General features: G+C 59.3%; 1 protein-coding gene across 1 annotated transcript; it reads left to right on the top strand.

Annotated features, from left to right (window-relative positions):
• The first annotated feature begins 1,424 nt into the window (after positions 1–1,424).
• On the top strand, positions 1,425–9,882 carry MESD (mesoderm development LRP chaperone). The gene is made up of 3 exons (XM_059371441.1): positions 1,425–1,695; positions 6,957–7,189; positions 8,572–9,882. Exons 1-3 carry the CDS (start codon positions 1,495–1,497, stop codon positions 8,837–8,839), a joined length of 702 nt encoding a protein of 233 aa, XP_059227424.1. The 5' UTR covers positions 1,425–1,494; the 3' UTR covers positions 8,840–9,882.
• Positions 9,883–23,345: the final 13,463 nt, after the last annotated feature.

Here is a 23,345-nt window from a genome sequence, read left to right as displayed (position 1 = left end):
AAGTCCCCAACTGAGGTGTTGGCAGGGTTGGTGTCTCTGGAGACCTTTCTCCTTCACTGTGCATGGCCGCCTTTTCCCTGTGTCTTCCCATGTCTCTCCCCTATAGGACTGGGACCTAATCTCTTCTCGTAGAAGAGCATAGTGCATTGGGACCCATCTTCCCAACCTCATTTTAACTTAGTTACTTCTTTAAAGACTCTGTGTCCAAACACAGTCCCATTCTGGGGGACTGTGATTAGCACTTCAACATAGGAAGTCTGGAGATGATACAATTCAGCCCATAATAGAAAGCATGAATAAAGAGGTTTATTGTGGCTCTTTTTTTTTTTTTTGGTAATAGCATAAAAATTGGTAATAAGTGTCCATAAACGGGGGTGGGGGTAATAGGGGAATAAACTATTGGTGTGTTAATGGAGAAGCAGGCTATACCTACTGAAGAACGAAGAAGGGAAGTTCATCTGTCCTGTTGCGAAGTGGAAGACACTTCAGGAGCCAACATGCTTACCAGTACGTCCCCTCTGCCGTAGACATACGGGTCGATGCCGCGAAATTCGAACGGACCCCGTTTGCAGTGACCTGCTGAGGTTTGTGATGCACAGAGAACGACGCTGGGGTACCGTGGTGGGGCGGAGGGGAACGCTTGGACCTGCGTCCTGTCGCGTATCCTACAACTGCAGTCAGTGATTCGTGTCTTTCTTGCGTGGTTAAAACCCGGAGAGAAAGACCAGCGAACGCATCTCTGGCCCGGGCTCTTCTACCGCAAGAAGCAAACACACCAAAATGATCCAGCCTCGGAAGGCATTAGTCCGAGCCTACAGTACTGGGTTAAAATCAGACGAAATACTGAAACTGTCCTAAAAATAAAAAGTAATCTTTTTTTGGGGGGGGGGGGGCGCGGGGGGGTCCTCGCGTGCCAGAGAGGGCGGCGACCCTGCGAGGCCGGCTGGACCGAGCGCCCGGCGCGTGCAGGCGTGGCCTCCGGACGAGCCGAGCTACCTGCCGCGCGCGCAGGGCGGCCGCGGGAGACGGAGAGGCGGCGTCCGCGCACACCGGCCCGGCTCCCCGGAGCCCAGGCGGTCCCAGGACTGCAGCTCCGGGCGCTCCCGCAGGCCGCACGGCGAGGCCCCGCGAGGCGCTGGCCGGGGCTCCCGGAGGCCCCGGCGGCGCTGGTGGACGTGGCCTGCGCGGCACGGAGAAGAGGCCAGGCCTCCGCGAGCGGACGGGCCGGCGACCCGCGCTGACCCGGCTCGGGCAGACACCCCCATCCGGACCGCGGGAGGGACCCTGGGGGCGGGGCGGGACCAAGATGGCGCGGGGGCGGGGCTCCTGGAGGCGGGTACGAGGCGGGGCCTGGTAGGCCGGCCCGGGGCTGGGGGCGGGGACAGCAGGGGGCTGGGGGCGGGGCTGGAAGCTGGCCCGGGGCGGGGCTGGGGGCGTGTCTGGGGCGGGGCCCGGCGGCGCGCGCATCGCTGGTCTCCGCGGCGGCGGGCGAAGATGGCGGCCTCCGGCTGGGCGCGCGCGGCCCTGGTCCTCCTCTGCGCCTCCGACCTGCTGCTGCCGCCGCTGCCGCCCGGGGCCTCCGCTGCCGAGGGCGCGGCCCGGACGCCCGGCGAGGCCAGCCCGCCTCCGCGGAAGAAGAAGGACATCCGCGACTACAACGACGCGGACATGGCGCGTCTCCTGGAGCAGTGGGAGGTCCGCGCGCGCGCACTGGGCCGTCCCCGCCGCGTCCCGGGCCCCGTTCCCGCTGACCCCCGGCGCCCTCCGCCGCCCCGCCCCGGGGTCTCCCGGCCCCCTGACGGCCCCTCTGCCCAGGCCAGGCCTCCCCGCTGGCTGCCGCGCGCGAGCCGCCGCCGCCCCCCAGCGCCCCCGCCGCCCCCCGCCCCAGGGTCCCCCCAGGACGGTCCTGTCCCGCTTCCCGGGCCACGCGGGTCCCGGGCCGGCCCTCACGCCTCTGCCCTTCGGTACCTTCGGTGCGGGGGCCCCCGCGGTCAGTGCGCCCGGCGCGTGGGGAGGGGGCCCTTCCCGCTCTGCTCGGGGATGGGGGTGGGGTAGGAGGGCGAGGGTCATCCCAGCTTCAGTCGTTGGCCCGACTTCAGGTCAGCAGGAAGGACTTCGGGCTTCTCGCTGCTGTATTCTCTGCCCAGAGTTTTGTAGTTTGGGGCGGGGGGGTGTCTTCCTTTTGGGAGCGGGGGTGGAAGCAAGGGCTGCCGGCTCTCAGGAAACTCGCATTTCCTTCAGAGGAGCGGAGGCGTGTTTGCGAGAGTGGGTTTTCGGTTCCTTAGTGCATGCACCCGGTGTGTAATCTTTTTAGAGAAAGTTCAGCAAAGGAGAACATGTGCCTTTTTCCCTTGCAAAGGCGGTTGGATGGTCCCGGCTGATTGGCGCGGCTGGTGGAGTGGAGTCAGAAACGTGGGTTCTGCTCACTGTGTATCTTGGGCAAGCCCTGTTTCCTCTCCAGGCCTCAGGTTCCTTATCTGCAGAATGAGGTTTCACTGGATGAAGCCTTCCCCACGCTGGTGTCTGTATTTTGTGGGTATCTCTGTGCACATGGTCGTGTCTGATAGAGGCTTTCCGTTTAAAATACTGTCAGAGGAGCTGGGCTGGGAGGGAGCAGACTTGTAATTTGGTATGTTATCAGCCCTGATGGCGAGATTGGGGTGGATTTGGGTGTGCACCCCACGGACAAGGAGGGAACTCCGAGCGGCAGTTCCTTCCCCCTTTGCTGTCTCTCTTTATGGACTTGAGCAAATAAAGGTTTTGATCCCCCAGAGTAAGAACACTACCTCTTGAAGAAATCCTACGCGGGAAATACTAAGACTGGGAGCTAGGCAGCCGGTGGGGGTGGGGGGGCGGTGTGGTGGAGACGAGCCAGATGTCCCACTGTCAGGAACTAGGTGACAGGACGAGTAACCCTGATACAAACTGGGAACTGCTGAGTTTTGTAAAAAAGGAAGAAAGTGTCTTGGGACTTTCAAAAGGTCCCAGGAAGGAAATGGCATTTTAGATACTGGAGGAGGGTGTGGAAGCTGGTCCACAGGAGCTGAGGCTGGGGCACAAGGGAACGGGGCAGGAGGTGCCAATGGTAATTGTCCAGGCTTTGGAATTGGACTACAGGGTCTCAGAACACTTGTGAGATTCGCTATGGGAGAACCTGTCCGTGCTTTAGTTTCCTTATCTGCAAAATGAAGACGTTAGTCATACCCACCCCAAAGTAGCGGGAGGATTAGCTTTAAGAAAGCCCAGATAGAAGGTAGGGTAGCGCAACTCCCACTGGAAGCCGTGGGCATGTGAATCTTCTGGTAGCTTAGCTGGAAAAAGCTCTGTCCGAAGTTAAGGGAAGGTTGGTAGGGACCAGGTCGGCCTGGACCTCAAATGCTCTGGGGTCTGCACTTTGTTTAGAAGGCAGTACGCCGTCGCTGATGAGTTTGATGACCCAAATACTGGGATACAGGGACGCTCACACGTGATCATCCCTACCTTTGGACGGAAGTGTGCGTTCACCCTCTCGTGTTCCCTCTGTGCGGACAGTTTTCTAGCTGAGAGCATAGCATTGGTGTAATTTTCTGCTGTTCATTTTTTCACTTGATAGATTGAGCATTTGCCCATGGCTACTGCATGGTGTTCATCATACCCTTTAAAGGCTTCGGAGGATACCCTGGAGCGGGTGTTTCCACTGTGGGAGGTTTTCGAGTAGGGGATGTCGTGGTTAGAAAAATGGGTTGGTTGGCAAAGGTTAGGACGGATGGGCAGGGAGAGAATCTGAAGGTAGAAACGACTCCTTGGTTAATGTTTACTGAGTTTTCGTTAGCTAACCGGACTGCTCGGAGCACATTTCACTCATCTCAAGCTCTCGCCCTGTTTTCTAGATGGTGACAGGGAAGCTCAGAGAGGCTCAGTAACTTGCCCAAGGTCACACAGCAAGTAAACTGGATTTCAGACTTTGTCATTTGACTTGCAAGGCTGTCCTTTTAACACTTTCACTGTGGTGCCGTCCACACTGGTGAACAGAAGTGCAGCTGACAGGTAGCGAGAAGGGCCTGGGTTAAGCCAGAAGCTGCAGGATCCAGCGGAAGGGAGACACGTGAGAGATCGTACGCTCAGCTTGGTGGCTGGTGGGTTGTGTGACCAGTCAGGAGACGGCATGATCTGCTCAAAGCACGGGTGTTGAATCAGCTTTACCGCTTGGTAACTGTGACTCTCCCTTTCCTTAACCGTAAAGCCAGAAATATCCCCCTTGGCAGGGTGCGGGATAGACCAGGTGAGCTAATGTTTACAGACACTCCCCCGTGCCCACGCCCCCCAGCTATGATTTTTCCTCCCCCAGTGGCGAACCCTGAATCCATCCCCCAACTCCTTTCCACCAGTGGGAGAATTGGTGTGCCGTGGAGAGGCCTGCCGCGCGTGTTGGGGGTGGGGCTGGGGCAAGGGAACGCTTTTCTGCTGTGTGAGACTCAATGCTGAGTCCCAGCTGGTGTAGGAAAACCAAAGGCCCGTCATTCTCTGATGACACTTTACAGTAGGGGCAGGTTGCAGGGAGGGGTTCCAGAGCCAGCCATGTGGGCTTGCTCTTCTGTGTCACCCCTGCTGCCATGTGGCCTCGAGTCACATTTGTCTTCTCTGAGCCTCACCTACCCCATGTTCCGTGGGAGCCTTGTAGGGCCGTCCTGCAGGCTGGGCACCAGCGGCTCCGTTCATGCTCGTGTGTTACCATCAGGGACCTCGGGAGCAGGGAAAGGATCTTGCCGAAAGGGGAGTTGAGCTTTGCAGTGGAGAAGTGGGGAAGCCGCTGGAAAATGCGTAGAGGCAGGGCTGGCCTGGGTCTGGGAGTGCCTGGGGTAGGGGCTTGATGGCTTCCTCAGAGAGAGAGATAAGGACAGTAGGTCAGATTCCGCAGGGAAGAAGTGGCGGGACCAGTAGAGCCATAGAGCTGGACTGGTGGCCATGCTGTGGCACTGTTCTACCCCCGCTTATTTTGTAATAGAAACACACATAAAGCTAGAAGATGGAAATTTTGTTTGAAACGGTCCGTACCCTTGCTCTACGCCCTGGACTTCTGATTACTGAGTTTTCATTAAATGCCTCCTGTGACCTACTGGACTAATTTCCTGAGCTCTTAAGTGAAATCAGTGTGAAAAACGCAAATGTCCTAGGTTCCTGAGCCAGCCAGAAGTCTTGAGGTGTTTTAAGGAGACCGTAGCAGATGTTACAGAGAAGTAAGAGTCGAACGAAGACGGAAACAGCTGGGGATTCTGGCGGCCAGGCGGTCCCGCTTGATTGCGTCCATGGGGTTCCCGTGGGTGGTTGGAGGCGTGAGGCCTGGGGCCGGCACAGGCTGTTTCCTGCTGGTCTTCATGTCATCGAATCCCCAGACCCTAGGAGGGAGATGCCGCCCCCCCTTCCCATTATAGGTGAGGAAAGGGATTTTCTAAGCCACCCCAGATCCCCTCATGGGACAGCTGAGCCCCTGGCTGCAGATCGCCTTCTGCGCGTGAGGCCAGCCAGGTGGTGAGGCAGGTTAACGCTAGATCCCAGATCGATTGAACGGGGGCCGGCTCCAAGCTCTGCTGTAGATGGCTCTTGTGCTCCCCCTTTATTGAAAATATTTTAAAAGTCCGTTATTGTTGGTTTGTCAGGAGGACCATGGAAGAGCGACGCAGGGACTGTTTCATTTTAGCTTGGTCGTTTTTCGTTTTCTTTGGTAACCTACGTATTGAGAGGTGATTCACTTGTCGCACAATTCAGCCATTTGAAGCTCACGTGTCAGTGGCGTTTTCATAGGGTCGTGCAGCTGTCACCTGCCTCAAGTTTAGAACCTTGTCATCGCCCCAGAAACAAAATCTGGTCTCACTCCCCCTCCCCCGCATCTCCCATCCCTGCAGCCAGTTCTGGACATCTCACCAGTGGCTTCACACACCAGGTCTTCTGTGAGTGGCTTCCGTCACTTAGTAGAGTGTTTTCGGGGACCACCTACCAGTCATTCATTTCTTTTTATGGCTGAGAATAGTATTAGTCTTATCTCCGAGGAACTCTGGCTTTTACCTGTTTTTATTGATCAGTCTGTTTACCTGCCTGCCTACCTGCCAAAAGTCACGTGTTCCCTCGGTGCCTCCCAGTCGTACGCAGCCTGATGCCACAGGGCGTGCTCGTCCCCCTTCCGGGCCTAGAACTCCCTTCCCCGAAGTGGAGAACAAGATTGCTGTTACCCTTATTATATTTACTTGTCCGGGGGAGGAAGCCTAGAATTCTCGCACGGTGGTTTGAGGCTTGCTGGTTCACACCACTGCAAGAACCAAGCCTGTTAACTAGAACTGACTGACTGTTCTGACTGTTCAGTCTCTGACTGTTTAGTTCTGACTGTTTAGTTCACGTTGGTATACGTGGAATGCAGATGAATTTTGACAAAGGGATACACCTGTGTCGTCCACGCCACCACCGAGATAGGAGGACAGTCCCGTGACCTCAGAAAGCTCCCTTGTGTCCCTTCTCAGTCCACCTCATCTCATTCTGCCTCTCAGGGGTCACCACTGTTTCTGGTTTCTGTCATCCTAGGTTAATTGTGTTGGATCTTGAACTTTAGATAGCGGGCTTGCAGCACGTCTGACTTTTGTGCTCGGCACATTGGTCCCTAAGTCCTGTCTTTCCGAGGTCTGGGACACATCTTTGCTGTGTTGCAGCTCATTGTAGGACCGAAGGAGAACATGGTCATTTTTACACTCTGCCATGCTGGGTAGATTCCTCCAGAGGAAAGCGCTGATAAGCCGTCATGCAGGGTCTCTGGTGACCTGGGGTGACCGGTGCTAAGTCCCGCTGGAGACTAGGGCTTCCCCTAGAGGTTGAAGAAGGGTGAGCACTGGGTTTCCTTTCTCCTGGGAGAACTTAAGTCGTGCACGTGTGCGTGCACCTGCCGGCCAGCGAGCGCATCTGACCACGCCCGTGCTCTGCTCTTCTTGCAGAAGGATGACGACATAGAAGAAGGGGATCTCCCGGAGCACAAGAGACCCTCAGCGCCTATCGACTTCTCACAGATAGACCCGGGCAAGCCCGAGAGCATCCTGAAGATGACCAAGAAGGGGAAGACGCTCATGATGTTCGTCACCGTGTCCGGGAGCCCCACGGAGAAGGAGACGGAGGAGATCACCAGCCTCTGGCAGGGCAGTCTCTTCAATGCCAACTACGACGTGCAGAGGTAACGCCGGCCAGCCAGCTGGGGACGCGGCAGGCCGTGCCGGGCCTCCTCTCGTGGCCGCAGTGGCATGTCCTTGCTGACGGTCCTCGCCTCGTGCCCTGGCCTCTCCTGTCTCTGATTTTCTCTTACCGTGTATTTCTTTCTCTCTCTTTCTTTTTAGAAGAGCGTTTATTGTTGGTCACAGCCAGCAAGCTTTTTTTTACTGTCTCATTTGATCCTGAAGTTTTCTTTCTCTTTGTATCTTTAACTTTCCTGCTGTCGGGGTGGAGCGGACACGCGATGTCACGCGAGTGTCAGGTGCCCAGCCTGGCGCTTCAGCAGCCGTGTGCTCTGCCCCTGTGGGGGTGGCTCCCGGCTGTCATTACCCAGCTCTGTGACGGGGCCTCGGGCCTTGCATTGTGCCTTTGTCCCCAGGAGGGTGGCGTTAACTGTCACTTTATCTGAGGGAGGTGGAGCAGGTTAGCGTCCGCCGGGCAGATGCAGCACAGCCTGACCGTGTGCCCCCAGGTCCCTCCGTGGGGGCCGCACCCACGCTCAGGCTGGGAGCCGAGGGCTGGGGGAAGGTGAAGGGCACGGTGCTCGCAGCCCAGCGCGGCCCTCGGCCCAGGGCTGAGGATTCGCCTTTTTCCTCCCCAGTAGCGGTCCTGAAATTCAGGGTCCTCCTGTGTCCCGGGTGCGGAGAGAAGAGCGGTGACACAGTAGGAGGGAGCACTTAGTGCCCGCGAGGGCGCACTGCTCTCTGTGGCGGGACCAGCTGCGAGGGGCGCAGGGGAGGTCAGGGCCCTCTGAGGGGTGGGGTGCGGCCCTTGGGGATTTGTGCCCCTGGCCACACTGAGGGGCCGTGTAGGCCTCTGTCTGCTCGTCTTCACCCCTGAGGACCTGCTGAGTGTTGGCCTACGTGTGACCCTCCGGGCTCGGGATCTCTGTCCGGTGACCGAGTGTATCTCTGAGCCTTCACGGCCCCCTTACCGCAACCCAGCCGAAGCCCGTGGTTTTCACCCTTTGTCTGTCGAAGGCTTTGGGCAGAGGAAACCTTCACTGGGTGCCTCAGGACGCAGAACAGATTCAAGGGGTAACCGCCTCCCGCAGCCCCGGGGGTCCCCCCAGACCCCTTGCGGACACTGTCTCCACGCGAGCGTCCACACCACGCATAGCTGGGTGCCGTGTGTGCGGTTTGAGCAGACGCATGAACCCCTTCAGTCCGCTAGTGCTTTTGAACCTTAATGTCAGTAGCTACTTGGCCCTGAAAACTACAGGTTTTTCTTCTGTAGTTTTGTTGGATTTGGGGGGGATTATTTTTTCTGGTTACATGCCGCGGAGCGGCTCTGCCCGTGAACGCTTTACTGGTGTGTGCTGACCTACGATCGCACGTCTCCGTCCAGGTTCATCGTGGGATCAGACCGCGCCATCTTCATGCTTCGGGACGGGAGCTACGCCTGGGAGATCAAGGACTTCCTGGTCAGCCAGGACAGGTGCGCCGACGTCACCCTGGAGGGGCAGGTGTACCCCGGCAGAGGCGGGGGGGGCAAGGAGAAGAATAAAACAAAGCAAGAGAAGGGCAAGAAGCAGCAGGAGGGGGCCCCGAAGTCTCGGGCCGCCAAGGCTGCCAAGGAAGACAATCGAGCTGGGAGTAGGAGGGAGGAGCTGTGAGCGGCCGCGGCCCCTTCGGAGGAGCCCTCGGGACGGAAGACTGCTCCCCGGGCGGGGCGGCCACGGGCACCCCTCGCCGAGAACATCCTGCTTTCTTCTGGAAGTTCCCATAGGACCAGTTTGTGGTCCACGTGAGAAGAACTGTCTGAATGGCTTCAGGAAGGAAGATGGGGTCTTGTCATTCACGTTGGACAATGACACATTCGCGTTTACCATAAAGTCACTGTATGCGGAAGCCCGACATGCTTTTCCCATTTCGGTATGGGGGTGTCACTGACTCCTACAGCCACGCTTCCGTCACCACGCCGGCCCTGGCCCACGGGCGCGCCGGGTCTGTGCTTCTTCCTTTCTGTTCACCGGAGCTGCCGCGTGCTGACCAGACGGAGGCAGACTCGGCGGGACCGGGCTCTTCGGGCTGCACATGTGGCCTTCGGGACTGTCGTGAAGCCCTCCCTGGGAGCCCTGCGCGCACTCGGGGTTCTGAACGTGCAGTGGGATGGCCCGATGTCTGACCCCCCACATCGGTGCAGAGGACGTCATGCGGCTGTCCTCTACTTTGAGTCCCGGGGGGGCTGTCGGTACGTGTGTGGGTTTACGCAGTCGTCCGGGTCCGGGTTGTGTTTCCTGTCCTGCGTGGGGTTCGCGCGTGCCACGTCGCGGGACGGTGCTGAGGGTGGGCGGCGGGAGTCAGCAGGTGGGACAGGACCCCGTGACCTCGTTCTCCTCTGCCCGTTCTTTGATGAAGTGCCTCAACTTGTCGCGTCCTGGGCTGCGGGGACGCGCCACCCGCTCCTGCCGGGTGTGGCTGTTCGTGCGTCAGGCCGGCAGGATTTAGCTGCCGGTGTCATTGGTGAGAACTAAGATTACTTGTACAAGACTTCCGTTGTGACTTTTTCAAATCAAAAATAGCGCATGTGCGTGGTTCCAAATGTGACTGAGGAAGGTACAAAGTGACAAGTTCGTGCCTCCCCCTGCCACTGCCGCCTCTCAGGGGAAGCTCCCGTTAAGTTGTTTCTAAGAAAAAAAAAGTTTGCTCAACATCTTGTAGTGACGTGTTCCTTCCAGCCGCCACGTCCCCTGACTGGGCAGGTCTTCGGGTTTTCTGGGCTGAAGCGCGCCGTCTGGCTCCGCAGGTCTGTGCTGCGGCTGGACGGTCTCCCCGCCTCCACCTGCCCTCTTGGCCAGCCGAAAGGCGTTAGGCACGGTCAGAGCTAATCCTGGGGTCCGTGTGCATGAGCCCCCTTAGGAGGAGGCCTTCCTTGCGTCTCCCACACCTCGAGCAGGGTGAGGGGGGCCGGTGCACGGGGCTGGAGCTACAGCCACCGGGCCTCGTCCCGACAAGGGCTGTCCGAGCCCCTGGCAGCCCCGGCGGCCATCTGCCAGCTCTCGGTGCTCTCTGGCCGAGACAGCAACTGTTGTGGTTGGATCGTGGTTTCAGCTGGACGCGGGGAGTGTACCTCCACACTGTGCTAAGGGAGCCTGTGTTTCCTCATGGTCTTTCCACGTCAGGATGTCCTAACCTCACTGCTCCCCGTGTAACGTGCAGCCATGTCAGCCCGTGCTTGCAGTGTCTGAACATGCTGGGCACGTCTGGGTGCCAGGGACAGTGTAGATGCAGCCCCTGCTGTCCTGAAACGTGATGACCCATTGGGGACTCATCACGCACAAAACAGCAACTGTTAGATGCAAGAGGTTCACGGTGCCGGGAGGTGGGATGGAGGCAGAGGAACCGTCTGTGCAAAGGCCCTGTGGTTAGGAGCAGAGGAGGGATGGCAAGAAGCCAAGAGGAGTCGGGCATAGTGCAGCGCCCCCGTAAAGAGGCAAGAGGTACGCGGGTCTGACGGGAATCTGGGATGCCCTGAGGGATTTGGAGCTGCGTTGGGGTGAGCGTGAGACCATCCCGTTTATACGGAGCTGTTCTGAAGTACTGACCGCAGGGGGCCCCGGCGGTGCGGCTGGGGCAAGCTGGGGAGTATTGCAGGGGCTCCGGCCACAGCTGCAGGGGGCCCCAGTGGGCAGCTGGTGGTGGGGGTGACCTCCCCGTTGGCCTGCACACTGCCTGCCTGGGAACCCTTGCATTCTCCGGGTTTTTCCTTAGCACGTGGAGCTGCTGGAATATCTCGGAAAACTTTGATTCTTATCTGAAGGGCAAATCCCTAGCAGTGGAATTGCTGGAAGAAACCAGACGGAACATTCTGGTCTGTTCTCCCGAGCAGTTCAGTTCACGCAGCTCTCCGCTCCTCGCTTCTGCGTGCTGCTGGGCAGCGTGCCAGGTGGGATTAGCGATGCAGACCCCGCGACCCCGTGACCCCGTTGGCGGCCCTATACAGCTGGAGGCACCAGGCGGCCACACCTGTGCCCCCGGCCCCCCAACCCACGCCGACGGGTGAGCTGGGGAGCCTCCGAACACTTCCAGCCCCAGCCTCAGAGACGTCCCTGCTGTGAACTGTCCGGCCCGGCCGACGTGCAGACTCACCGGCGTTGGGCAGGGGCAGTCCGGAACATCCACATATCCTGCTGATGTGAGTTAAAGGTTGTCGAAAACAAAGTCAGTGGGACTTTCTGACTTTCTGATTGGCAGTTCTGTCTTATCTAATACACCTGCGTGGTAGCCTTCGACTGTGGCCTAGGAGACACGAGCGCACCGTCAGGTAGACCGCCGTGCTCCCTTTGTGCTGACCCCCCTGGGTTCTCATGGTTATTCTCTGGTTTTTGGTACTTCTGGTGCTCTTCTTTACATATTATGTTAAGTCCCTTGCTTTTTTTTTTTTTTTTAAGATTTTATTTATTTATTTGACAGAGATCACAAGTAGGCAGAGAGAGAGGGAAGCAGGTTCCCCACTGAGCAGAGAGCCCGATGCAGGACTCGATCCCAGAACCCTGAGATCATGACCCGAGCTGAAGGCAGAGGCTTAACCCACTGAGCCACCCAGGCGCCCCTAATCTCTTTCTTAATTACTAACTTCAGTAGTGAGTACGGACCCTAATCAAGGCAGGGAGTTCACAGACCTTCCCCTACCACCCGATGCTTGGGAACCGTGTGCTGCGTGTACTGGTCCCAGACTGGCGGCTCTTTCTCCCGAATAATGCCGGCTTTTTCTCTCACTCCCTGGGGCTCCTTCCTCAATGCGGACATTCAGTAATCTTGCTAGGACGTTTGAGTGTTGATCTTTCTTTCTTTCATTTTTTTAGCTCTCGGAAAAGATGGTGTTATTTTCCGTCGCAGATTCAGGGATTTTTTTTTCTTACCAGTTTGGAAACTTTATCTTTTCTTCTGCGTTGGGGTTTTGGGTACCTGTTCTTTTTCTCAGTTCTGATGTGGGTTTTTGTTTGTTTTTGTTTTGTTTTTAAAGGTACATTCTTTTTTTTTTTTAAATTTATGATTTTATTTATTTATTTGACAGAGATCACAAGCAGGCAGAGAGGCAGGCAGAGAAAGAGGGAGAAGCAGACTCCTGCTGAGCAGAGAGCCCAATGCGGGGCTTGATCCCAGGACCCTGAGATCATGACCCAAGCCGAAGGCAGAGGCTTTAACCCACTGAGCCACCCAGGCATCCCTGTTTTGTTTTGTTTTAATTTCATTCTGTTTTTCATCTCAGCTGTTTTTATTAAAATTCAAGGCTTCATTAAGTTTTATGAACTCAAAGTCCAAATGGAGAATCTCCCCTTTGGGTTATATTTTTTCCCCCCAGAATGGACTGTTTTTCTGGAATCGTCAGTCTGTTTCTTCTTTCATTGTTGTTTTGTAATTGCCAAACGTTTGGATGGCTGCCAGGTCATTGTTTCCCTCTCGCTCATACTTCGTGGACACAGCGTCTCCCAGACCTTGGCCCGCAGCATCTATTTTGGGTGGGTTCCGCCTCCCCTTGCTCCTGGTCTGAGTGTTGTTTTGTTTCGCTGGAGCTGGGATCCAAGGACGTGGGGTGCCATCCCCCAGCTTTTCTACAGCCGAGTGGGACCAGCAGTGTCCTAGGCCTGTGGTCTGTCTCGACAGGTGCACTCTCGCTCTTGTGGTTTCTACCCAGTGTCCTGGATCCGCGGCTCCTCCCCACAGTTGCGGGAGAGGGTGACCCCCATTCCAGGAAGCCACTCGACACATCTTTGGAGAGTTTCTCGCACTAGCCATGGACCTTGGACCGTTGGCGCCTCTCTGGGAGGGTCTGAGCGGAGTGTTCTTCGCCTCGCTCCTCTGTGCACACCACGTCTTCTCCCGCGGCCTGCAGAACATGGGTGCTGCCGTGGGCCAGTGGGGAGGGCACCCTCCCCACGCCCTCGTCCTGCCCTGACACATGGAAGGGCGTCACACAGCCAGCAGCCAGCATCAGTCATATTTTAATGCTCTCTATAAAAAATACGGTGAGAGCAGGGAGGAGCGTGGACAGCGTGGACAGCGAGGCCGCCGAGGACAAGCGTGGGGGAGGAGCGTGGACAGCGAGGCCGCCGAGGACAAGCGTGGGGGAGGAGCAGGACAGTGAGGCCGCCGAGGACAAGTGTGGGGTCCGCTCGTTTCTCTCAAAGCAGCAAACTCTAGTTCCACATCCTCTGTTTTCAGAGTTCATATTCCCCGACTTCCCGGGTTCTTGCTTCCAGAGGAGGAACTGAAATCCTCATTTTTACGAAGATAACATGACAGCAGTGTTAAGAGAGCTCTATAAAAGGAAGAAATTCATCCACCAACACAGCAGCAGGAGCTCTCGAAGCTCCTGTCACCTGACCCCGTGTCCTTCAGAGCGAGATCGCTGCCCTTTCTGTTCCTGCAGAAAGGCCGTTCCCTCTTGCGCTCGTCCCACACGCTGTCTGTTGTAATGCAGGGTCCACACGCCCGGCGTTTAGCGGCTGTGACGCTCCAAGGTTTCGCTGCGCCTTAATTTTGCTCACCAGACCGATGTTGGGGAGAAAGTCGGGCTGGACCGCGGTGTGAAGCCTGGTTCCCTTACAGCCTTCACCTCACCGTCGAGCAGCCCCTCTGACCTGCAGCCCAAGCCCGCCCTGCTCACATGGCTGACCCCGCCCCCCCTCGGTCCTGGCCATGAACCCGGACATGAGCCCCGAGCCCGAGTGAGCCGGCAGCCGAGTTGCAGAGAGCAGAGCAGCCAAACCGAAGGCGTCCAAACCTCTCTCGGTGAAGTTTCTAGGTTTGCCCTGAGTTTCTCACCTCCTGGGTCTTGCTTGGGCTGACACCGGAGCCTGAGGGCTCTGGATCCTGACAATCAACTTCCCACCAGAGCCAGTTTGCAGAGGTTTCTGCCGCAGGGCTCAGCCCCGGCTCTCCCTCATCTGGTGCCGGGCGCCCAGAGGAGACAGATCCAAGCAGGATGGGGAGCCCCGGCCCCGGGGCGGCAGCGGTGCTCCCCATGTCTCGTCGCTGTTCTTTCCAGTCGCTCACAAGCACGCAGCGGAGTCATTTTTTGACTCCCTGAAGAGGAGTCCTTTGGTCCGAGATTACTGGAACAAAGCACGCGTTCTTGTGTGCGTTGTCACTTTATTTCCAGAGTAATACTGACCGTGCCGGCCATAGTTCATTACAGACGACAGTGACTGAGTTTCCATGCCCCGATGCCGAGGGAGGTGTCGCGTGCTCTCTGCTTGCTCACGCCCCTTCCTCCCTGCAAACGATTTCTTCTTCCGTCTCCTCATCTGTTGCTGGGTTCTGCCGGACAAAAATTGTGTGCTGGACCCTTGCTAAAATGACGAGGAAGACTTAATTTAGGACTGTCCCAGCGAGAGCAAGGGCACGCCCCCCGCGATGAGCGCGGGTGGGGTGGGGGGTGGGTGGCGGGGAGCAGCTGTGTGTGGACCTGCAGCCCGAAGGCAGAGCCAGAGGGGCTTGGGCGTTCTCGCTGAACCGGCCGCACAGGGTTCTGAGCGAAGGCAGGCCCAGGGCTGGGGTATCAAGGGTCGGGGGCAGGTGCTGGAGTGACTTAGCAGAGTCCCTGCTAGAATGGGGCTCAGCGGGCCGTGCCGGGGGCCTGGGTGTGGTCAGTCCTCAGGAGAGCCCACCAAGTTTGCTCAAGGACAGGCGTCTGCTGCTCCGAGGTGTGCAGTGTGCGCGCCTTCCGTCGAACACGCCGTGGGAGCTGCTGGAGGAGGGCTTCCCCGAGGTGCGGCCGTCGGGTGCCTCTTCACCGGGCTGCGTGAGGCCGCAGGGGGCAGCCCCGCTCTTCCCCGGGGGGCCTGGGGATGCAGGTCTGAGACGAGGAGCCTGAAGGAGGGTAGCTGAGTCGGACCCTCCAGTTCAGCTGGGGCTGGGGGCCGAGGAGGAGGGTGACAGGGGCAACAAGAAACCCAGCTCAGGCTTTAGAACTGCCTCACCTTCCTGTGACCAGCCTCCTGGGAGCCTTGCCCCTGCCCCGCTGCAAAGCCGGCCAGGGAAGGGGGACGGGGGCTGGCCGGCCGCGGCAGCGCCAGTGAGAGCTCCACCTCCTTCACGGGCCCCGTCCTAGAAGTAGAACTGTTCCTTCTCTCCACCGTCCGGTCCTGAGAGCCAGGGCACCTCGGGGACAGTCATGTGGCTGGACCCTCTAAAGCCCTCAGGGTCTCCTCCCCGTGAGAGTCCGTCCAGCAGTTAGGGGTGTGTCCACTAGGGGGCAGCAGAGACCGGCCTCCGCCCCTGCCCTGACCGCGGCCCCTCCTGGGGCGGGAGTGCCGCAGCTGCTGCTCTAAGGAGCCCGTCAGCGGGTCTGCACCTGCCCGACACCTGTGCACGTGTGGACACAGCACTTCCTCCGACTTCCTCTTTGGAACGGAAGAGACTCGGGTCCTTGTGTGCCGTCTAATGTACTAATGCGGCCCCAGGGCACAGCGCCCTAGGAGGGGAATACGGGGTTGTCCCCCCACACTCCATGTTTTACACATGGGGAAACCGAGGCACAGAGACCTGGAGTGTTTTTCCCCAGGTCACCCTGCTAGGGATCGACAAAGGCTGGATTCGAACCTGGGCTCCATCTGGGACGAGGGCTGCTCCCCCATGTGGGCCATGGGGCACACGTGTGGCAGTTAGTGCCCTCCCTGAACACCGGCAGCCTCCTGGAACTGCACGGGCCAAAGGGGTAAGGCAACCCAGGCAGGCGCGCCCCTCCCTCGGCAGAGACCGAGGTCGCTCACCACTTCTGAGACTGGCTGTGTGCAGGCTGTGTGCCCACGGGATCTCACTGGCTCCCCAGAGCCACGGGCTTGCGTGGCCCGGGTGAACGCGGGTCGCCCCCCCACCAGCCCCGCACTGCCCCCGCCGCATCACGGTGGGCACATTGGCTGGAGCCCCTGCCCCGGGGCCCATGGGGCTGAGAGTTCCCGCCTCCTGGGAGCAGAGTGAGGATTGAGTAACAAATCCACGTGAGGCGTGCGACACGGCTCTCCGTAGTGCTGACCATTCCCACATGGAGGTTGCCCGCGTGTGCCCCTGTTCCCACGTGGGGGGGTTCTTCCAGTGAGTGAACAGAGGCCTATGGGCGTTGACCCCGACGTCCCAGTCACAGCTGGGAGGAGGCAGAGAACCTCCCGCCCAGGCCTGTCCAGGGGCCTGTGCCCCGCTCTCTGGAGCACAGCTCCCTGGGGGGTGGCCAGTGTGATGGCAAAGATGGTCCCGGAAGGAGGCCGGCAGTCTGCCCCACACACTGCGTGCGGGAGCACCACGGCCTGCGTCCTTCCAGGGAGGAGCATCTCCTCTCCCCGGTCGCCATGTGGCGCGGAGCCTGCGCTCAGCCAGGGCCTTCACCCCGCCAAGGGCAGAGACCAGGGCCAGGGTGTCCCATCCCCGCCACCAGTGGGGGATGTACCATGCGAGAGCCCTGGGCAGACCGCAGGCGGACCGCGCCACTTCCAGGACAGGGGACTCGGGGCCCGTTGCAGGAGGTCCCACCGGGTGTCCCAGGTCAGAAACGCCGGGGCCTTCCACACCTGAGCTGCAGCCGAGGCCGCCTGGGGACCTCCACAGTCCTTGCTGTCCTGACCCACGCGTCTCTGCGCACGCGGCCGCCGCTCCAACTCCGTCCAGCCCTGGATGGACCAGAGCAGCCCGGCTGGCTGGGTGTTCCAGGCCTAGAGCGCGGTCCTGGCAGACCCCGGGCCCTTCCCTTTCCTCCAGAGAAGTCTGCCGCAGTCTCCAAGGTAAGACCCTGACCCACAGACCCAGAGTCTGGAGCACAGCGGGCCGGGAGTGCTCCGCCCGGAATGTCAGGAATTCCTGGGGACATGTGGTCTGCCCAGGCCAGCCAGCGTTCTTCTCTGGGGAGTGAGGCTTCTTGCCCCGGGCCCAGATACACGGGCCTCTTTGATCCTCGGACCCTCCACCCACCCCGCCTCAGCCCCGAGTCGGATGACCTCGAGCGCCGTATCTGATGTCCCTCACCCTGATCTCTCCTATAAACAGGGGTGGGGAGTTCTGCCAGGCCCGGAATTTACAGCCCAGGACCCGGGAGAAACAGGACAAGAGGGAGACCTTTCCAACGCAAAGAGGGGTCCCATTCAACCCTGAGGGTAGAATGAACCTTCCTTACACACTCCCTGAGGTCTTTGGTCCTCCATTAGAGCCCCTGCAGGGTAAGGGAGCTGGTTTCTGCCTTTGGACACCTACTTCTAACTTTAAGTCTGTGTATGTCACCTCCTGCATCACAGCTGGACCAAAGGATTTTAAGGGAACAGCTCACCGAGGGGAGTTTACCTCTGCCTGCTAGTTCTTTGGGCCTTTCAGATGCAGAAGCAGGAGCCTGGAAAAAGGGAAGGGAGAAAGAGGTGCAAAGGCCCGGTGGCATGAGTGGGCCGGGCCAGGATGGACACAGAGGGAGGGAGGCGGCCTGTGGTTGTGGGAGTGTGGCCCTGGGATGGGGGTGGCAGAGCCGGAGGCTTGCGTGTATGGGCGCGCATGTGTGTACACGTCAAATGTGGGGAATGCTGGCCAGCTGAGCCCTAAGATTATGTAGCCTGTAATGATCTGCAGCTTCCAGAGCCCACAGGGATTCTGCGGCTGACTCTGCCAGTGAGGGAGTGGGGTGACGCCACAGACACTATCTCAGTGAGGACCAATAACTCAGCAGAGCTGAACCCAAGTTACTTAGTCGTTCCCACTTAGCTGACCACCGGGCTTCTTCAACCGTGTCGGATGTGCACAAAGGATCCCATAACGAGCAGCTTCACACGCAGGCTCCGTCCGCTGAGGCTAAATGCCCCCTAAGTTCTTAGCAGGTCACGGGAAAGGACTATTTTTAAGGCTCTTGACTCGTGATGCTAAATGCTCCCGAAAACGGCCACTTCCGACTCGCAGAAGCCTCCGTCACAGCACCTTGTGAAGGTGTGCGAATGCAAACCAGCATGCGCCGTGTGGCCGGTGCCCGGTCCCTCTCCCCAGTGTCGATAACCGTCCGTGTTTCCGTAGTCATCTTTAATCTGTGTTTTGGGAAAGGGAACGTGCCTCGATTTAACCACTCTCTGATTATCGACTACTAGGGTTTTTTGGGAGTTTCCGCTACCGTGTAGACCGCCGCGGCGCGGGCCCCTGTCGCCGACCCCCGTGCTCCCCCAGCCCTCGGCTCCGGAAGGATTCTTGGACCCAGTTCTGGGGCCAGAGCTTTGCCCAGGTTTTCAAATCACTTTCACGTACCAGTAAATCACTTTATAGGAAACGTGCGCCAAGCAGCCGGTCCCCGTCGGCGAGTGTCCGCCCCGTCCCCTAGCGTTCAGTCTGACGGGGACCAGCAGCGTTTCCCTGTTGTCCCCATTGGCGTCCTGTAACCGCGGGTGAGTTTTTAAATGTGTTTCTCTCCCGTTTGCAGGTTTTCTACTGCGGACGGCTCCCTCCTGTGTTCCTCCTGGTTTTACCCCCTCCCGCCCCACCGCTCCGTAGACTTGGTGCGAGCACCTGGGTATAACGTACCCGTATGAGGCAGGAGGCCGGGAAGGGTCGGTCATGAAGGGGCCACGTGCAAGCAGGGCGTGAAGTTCGGGCCGCAGCCAGGAGCAGGGCAGAGACGCTGGGCCTGCGGCCGCACGGGAAGCACCACCAGCCCGAGGCCTGGGGACCGGGAGGCAGGGCACTTACGGGGCCCCCGGCGGAGAGTGGGAGAGGGCCCTGCCCAAGTCCTGGCTTCCTGAGAGGGAGCGCGCCCGCGGCAGACCCCCGCAGGGAGGGACCCGTGACCTTCGTCCCCTGAGCCAGCGCCTCCCGCCCCTGACGGTGCCTCCTGTCGGCCGGCCCACTGGGAGTCAGAGGCGAGGAGCGGCCGTGGCCTCCCACCCGCTCCTGGGCGCGGGGGAGGGCGGCCTGGGGCACAGGGAGCACACGGTGTCCGCCGACGCCCGCTTCTTCTCTGGGGGAGCCGCTGGAAGTTCGATTCCGTGGACTTCGGGATTCTTCAGGATTTTGAATTTAATAATTCCACGGAGTCTTAGCAACCCGTCGTGATGACTTCACCGTCTGCCGGCACCGGCCAGAGCACCCCCCGCCCCAGCTGTGCGTCTCTCCTCCGCCAGACGCAGTGTGCCCCTCTGGCCCGGGAAGGACACGACACCGACAAGCAAGTCCCCACGTTAGCAGCGTCTTTCTCCTCCCGAAGGTGACGCGCTCCTGTCTGGGGGGGCCCAGTCCTTGCCCTGGTCCCTCCACCGTGGAAGGGGATGCTGGGCCTGAGGGGCGGTCGGGCGAAGACCGGCAGACACGGCTGTTCTGCTCGGGGCCGCCTCCCAGACGCTCTGCTGCCTCCGCCTCCTGCCGGCGATGTCTCCCACAGGATCCTTGGGCCCTGCAGCTCGCCGTGGGCCCCATCGGGACAGTCACAGTGTGGACATCAGCCACGCTGCCAACTAGCGCTGTCCACCTCCCGCCCCCGCAGCCGGCTCCCCTGCCCACCGCCGGCAGGGGAGGGGGCGTGCGCTCTCCCTCTCCTCTTGCTGCTCGGGGTCCCAAGCCCCCATCCCTGCTGGCTCCTCTAGGGTGGGGCACACAGCCGGGAGGCTGGAGGCGGGGCAACAAGCCTTCCCCAGTCTGTGCGATTGCAGGGGTCCTCTGGTCCCCTGTTAGGGCACGTGTCCAAGCATTGGCTCTGGTTTGGGCTGTATTCTGGATTATTCCCAGATGCTGTCCTACCTACTTGGATCCGAGCGATTGTCTCCAGTTAAATACTGGTAAAGCCAGCTTCTCCTTCAGCTCCTGCCTTTGGAGGCCCCACAGCCCCTTCCCGTAAGGGTTCCCCTCTGGGGCACGGCCCTTCAGGCTCATGCTTGCGGTGGTAAGCTCCATAGCTCCTGGGAAACCCTGTGTATCCTTGCCCAGCCCAGGACAAAGGTGCGTCTCCCCAGAGGCTGTGCTCTGTTCTCCTGGGACCTGCGTGTTCCCTGTGTCTGTCCTTGAGTCACCCCCAGATGAGCAGAGGGACATCTCCAGCCTCTGCCCTATCGTGTGACAGGGGCACGGGGTAGCTCTCCAGAGATGCTGGGTGGCAGCCTGGTGGCCTATGAGCTGGTGTCCAGCTGAGAAGTAAAATGTCAATCTTGTCTTCCTGCAAATACCCCATCTCCCAGGAGGGGTTCTCTTGGCTCCTGTCCGCTGGCTTGGGGAGGCAACCTGGAGAGAGGGCAGACATTCTATTCTTGGAATTTCCATCAGGGACGGCCCCCCGGGCAGAGCCTCTCGCCTTCCGTTCCCTAACCTGGAGGGGGTAATGGGGCCCAGAACACCTCTCTCCACACGTCCTTCCGGGACGACCCAGCAGCACCAGCTGAGAATGTGGGTAACTGTCCCCTGCTGCCCCTGCCCAGCCCCGCTCCAGACGGGTCCCTGCAAGAGGTGAGTGTGTTCACAGCCCAGTCACGCTAGCTCAGCCATGGTCATGGGCTCCATAGATTCTCCGGGCTGCTCAAGGTGGGGCCCGGAGAAATCATCTTTGCTCCACAGAGCACCCGGATGAGGGTTTGGATAAGAGAAGAAATGCTTAGCCCAACTTTCGAAGAAGGGTTTATTTATTTATTTGTCAGGAGAGAGAGAGCGAGAGAGCGAAAGCACGCAGCAGGGAGAGCAAAAAGCGAGGGAGAAGTGGGCTCCCCCCAAAGCAAGGAGCCCAATGCAGGGCTGGATCCTGGCACCCTGGGATCATGACCTGAGCCGAAGGCAGACGTTCCACCCGCCCAACCCACTGAGCCACCCAGGCGTGCTGCCCAATTTTCTTTTTCTTCTTTTTCTTATTTATTTATTTATTTTTAAAGATTTTATTTATTTATTTGACAGAGATCACAAGCAGGCAGAGAGGCAGGCAGAGAGAGTGGGGGGGAGAAGCAGGCTCTCTGCTCAGCAGGGAGCCTGATGCGGGACTCGATCCCAGGACCCCGAGATCATGACCTGAGCCGAAGGCAGAGGCTTTAACCCACTGAGCTACCCAGGCGCCCCCAATTTTTAAACTGTAGTTAGTGGAGGGAAACAACAGTTCTTTGTGTAAGGGGAGGGGCTTCTGATGTCCCAGAGCAGCAGCTGGATGCAGGGATTTGCTTAAGGCGTGTGCCTCGGGGGACGGGAGGCGAACGGGCTTTCCGGCCATGATGACTGATTTTCCACCTTCGGTTGTTGCTCCGCCGTGTTCCCAAGCCTTCAGCAAAACCCTGCTATGTCCGGGTAACTTGCTGTGCTCGTGTCTCTGGGGGTCGAGAAGGAAAGGGCCGTGTTTCCCGCCGAGGTCACTGTGTGGTGTCTGTCAGCTGAGACAAGGAAGGTCCGAAGCGGAGGCCGGCCATGCCGGGGGGCAGCGGGGGCTCCCGCGAGTGAGTGTGTGTGTGTGTGTGTGTGTGTGTGTGTGCGTGTGCGTGCGCAAGTGCACGGGCAGGACTTAGCCGCGAGGGCTGGCACCGGGGTTCTCCCAGCCACGGCAGCTTGCGCGGGTTCGCTAAGCAAAGACGTCATCCCCAGCACCCGGGACGCCCAGGCAGCCGCGTTTGTGGTGCAAATGATCGAACTTCGTCTCCTCGGTGGGACGAAAGGCCTCCGACTACTGCCGAGGGCATGCGAGGTGCCTGTGGGCGCTCACAGCCTGGCCGGGTCTTACTGCGCTTCGGAAATGCTGCGTGTTTCTAGAGCTGAAGGTTCGCGGCGGCCCCGGGTGGAGCAGCTCTGCCGGTGCTGACGTTCCAGCTCTTGCTGGCCCGGTGTGTCCGCCGCCCGCTTGGCTGCTTTCCGCCGCACCTCAGACTTGCTCGCCGTCCCCGACTGTCCCGGTGAGCTGCGGTCAGAGACAACGACTCCCTGGGAGTCAGACGACGGCTCGTGTTTTTTAAGGATACAATGTTTTATTTTGTTATTCTTTATTTTTATCTTTATTTATTTTTTAAAGATTTTATTTATTTGACAGAGACACAGTGAGAGAGGGAACACAAACAGGGGGAGTGAGAGAGGAGGAAGCAGACTCCCCCCTGAGCAGGGAGCCCCATGCGGGGCTCGATCCCAGGACCCTGGGATCAGGACCTGAGCCGAAGGTAGACACTTAACCCACGGAGCCACCCAGGAGCCCCGTGATACAGTATTTTAAAAATCAGGTGCGTACGTTGGTTTTTCTCGACATAACGCTCTGGCGTATTAATAGGTGGTGTCACCGTAACGTTTACGGGTGCCGGAAATCCAAAGTTCACTTGCTTTGCTTTATAGCGCCCTGTCCGCCTGTGTGGTCTAGAGCTGAGTCTCAGGCCTCAGGGGTCCTTGCCCCTTACTTCTCGCTCCTTCCGGTGCCCCTGGGGGAGGGGAGCGCCGTGTGGGTTCAGAGGGCAGCTTGGTGTCGGCCTCGGGGAATTGGGCAGAGACCGGTCGGCTGATGCCTTCATTCAACATTGGAGGCTGCATGTGCTCTGCCCCTCCAGTGGGGGGGGTGAGGGTCCCGCCCTGAGCGAGGCTGGTGGGAGGGCTGGGTGGCAGCCCGAGGCGGGGGTGCGTGGTGGTGGTGCAGGCCCTGGGCCCCGGGGAGGAAGGAGGAAGGGGGGTCAGAGAAGCCTTTGCGTGGCCCTCAGCCTTGGAGAGAGCAGGCGTCAGCCCGCAGAGAAGAAAGAGGGAAGCGTGTGCCCGGGATAAGGAACAGGTCACAGGTCGCCTGGCAGAGACCCTGGGTGCCTTGGATGGGGGAGGGGTGAGAAGTGATGAGGGTTCTGTGTGCCTCGGACTTGGATGGGGACCGGTGGGTGACGTCGTGGTGGGTGACGAGGCCGAGACGCAGGCACACACTAGGTTGGGGACCACCCAGTCTGTCTGTGGATGTGGGAACGAAATCACCCCATCCTGCTTCCCACTCAGAGCCATTGCATTTTAAGTCTGAACTCTGACCCCTCAAGGCCGCCGCAGGGTGTCTGAGTGGACACCCGTCTCTCCCTCCCCCTGCGTGTAGGGAGAGCTCCACCACTCGCTGCGCTGTCTCCCCAGCCTTCGTCTCCAGGCCCTCGAGCTCGGTTCCCGGTCGGAGTGTTTTTCCTGCCCGTCTTCCTGGCTTAGTTCCTGCTCGTTCTCTAGAACCTCCTGTGCCCTGGCCCCCAGCCCGCTGAGGCTGAC

The sequence above is a fragment of the Mustela nigripes genome, chromosome 13 (genome assembly GCF_022355385.1).
Source record: "Mustela nigripes isolate SB6536 chromosome 13, MUSNIG.SB6536, whole genome shotgun sequence".
NCBI classification, from domain to species: Eukaryota; Metazoa; Chordata; class Mammalia; order Carnivora; family Mustelidae; genus Mustela; species Mustela nigripes.
This window is presented reverse-complemented; position numbering and strand designations above follow the sequence as displayed.

Coding starts and splice junctions, on each gene's coding strand:
- MESD (XM_059371441.1), top strand. CDS start 1,495: ATGGCGGCCTCCGGCTGGGCGCGCGCGGCCCTGGTCCTCCTCTGCGCC. Junction 1,696..6,956: donor GTCTCCTGGAGCAGTGGGAG/GTCCGCGCGCGC, acceptor CTCTTCTTGCAG/AAGGATGACGACATAGAAGA. Junction 7,190..8,571: donor GCCAACTACGACGTGCAGAG/GTAACGCCGGCC, acceptor GTCTCCGTCCAG/GTTCATCGTGGGATCAGACC.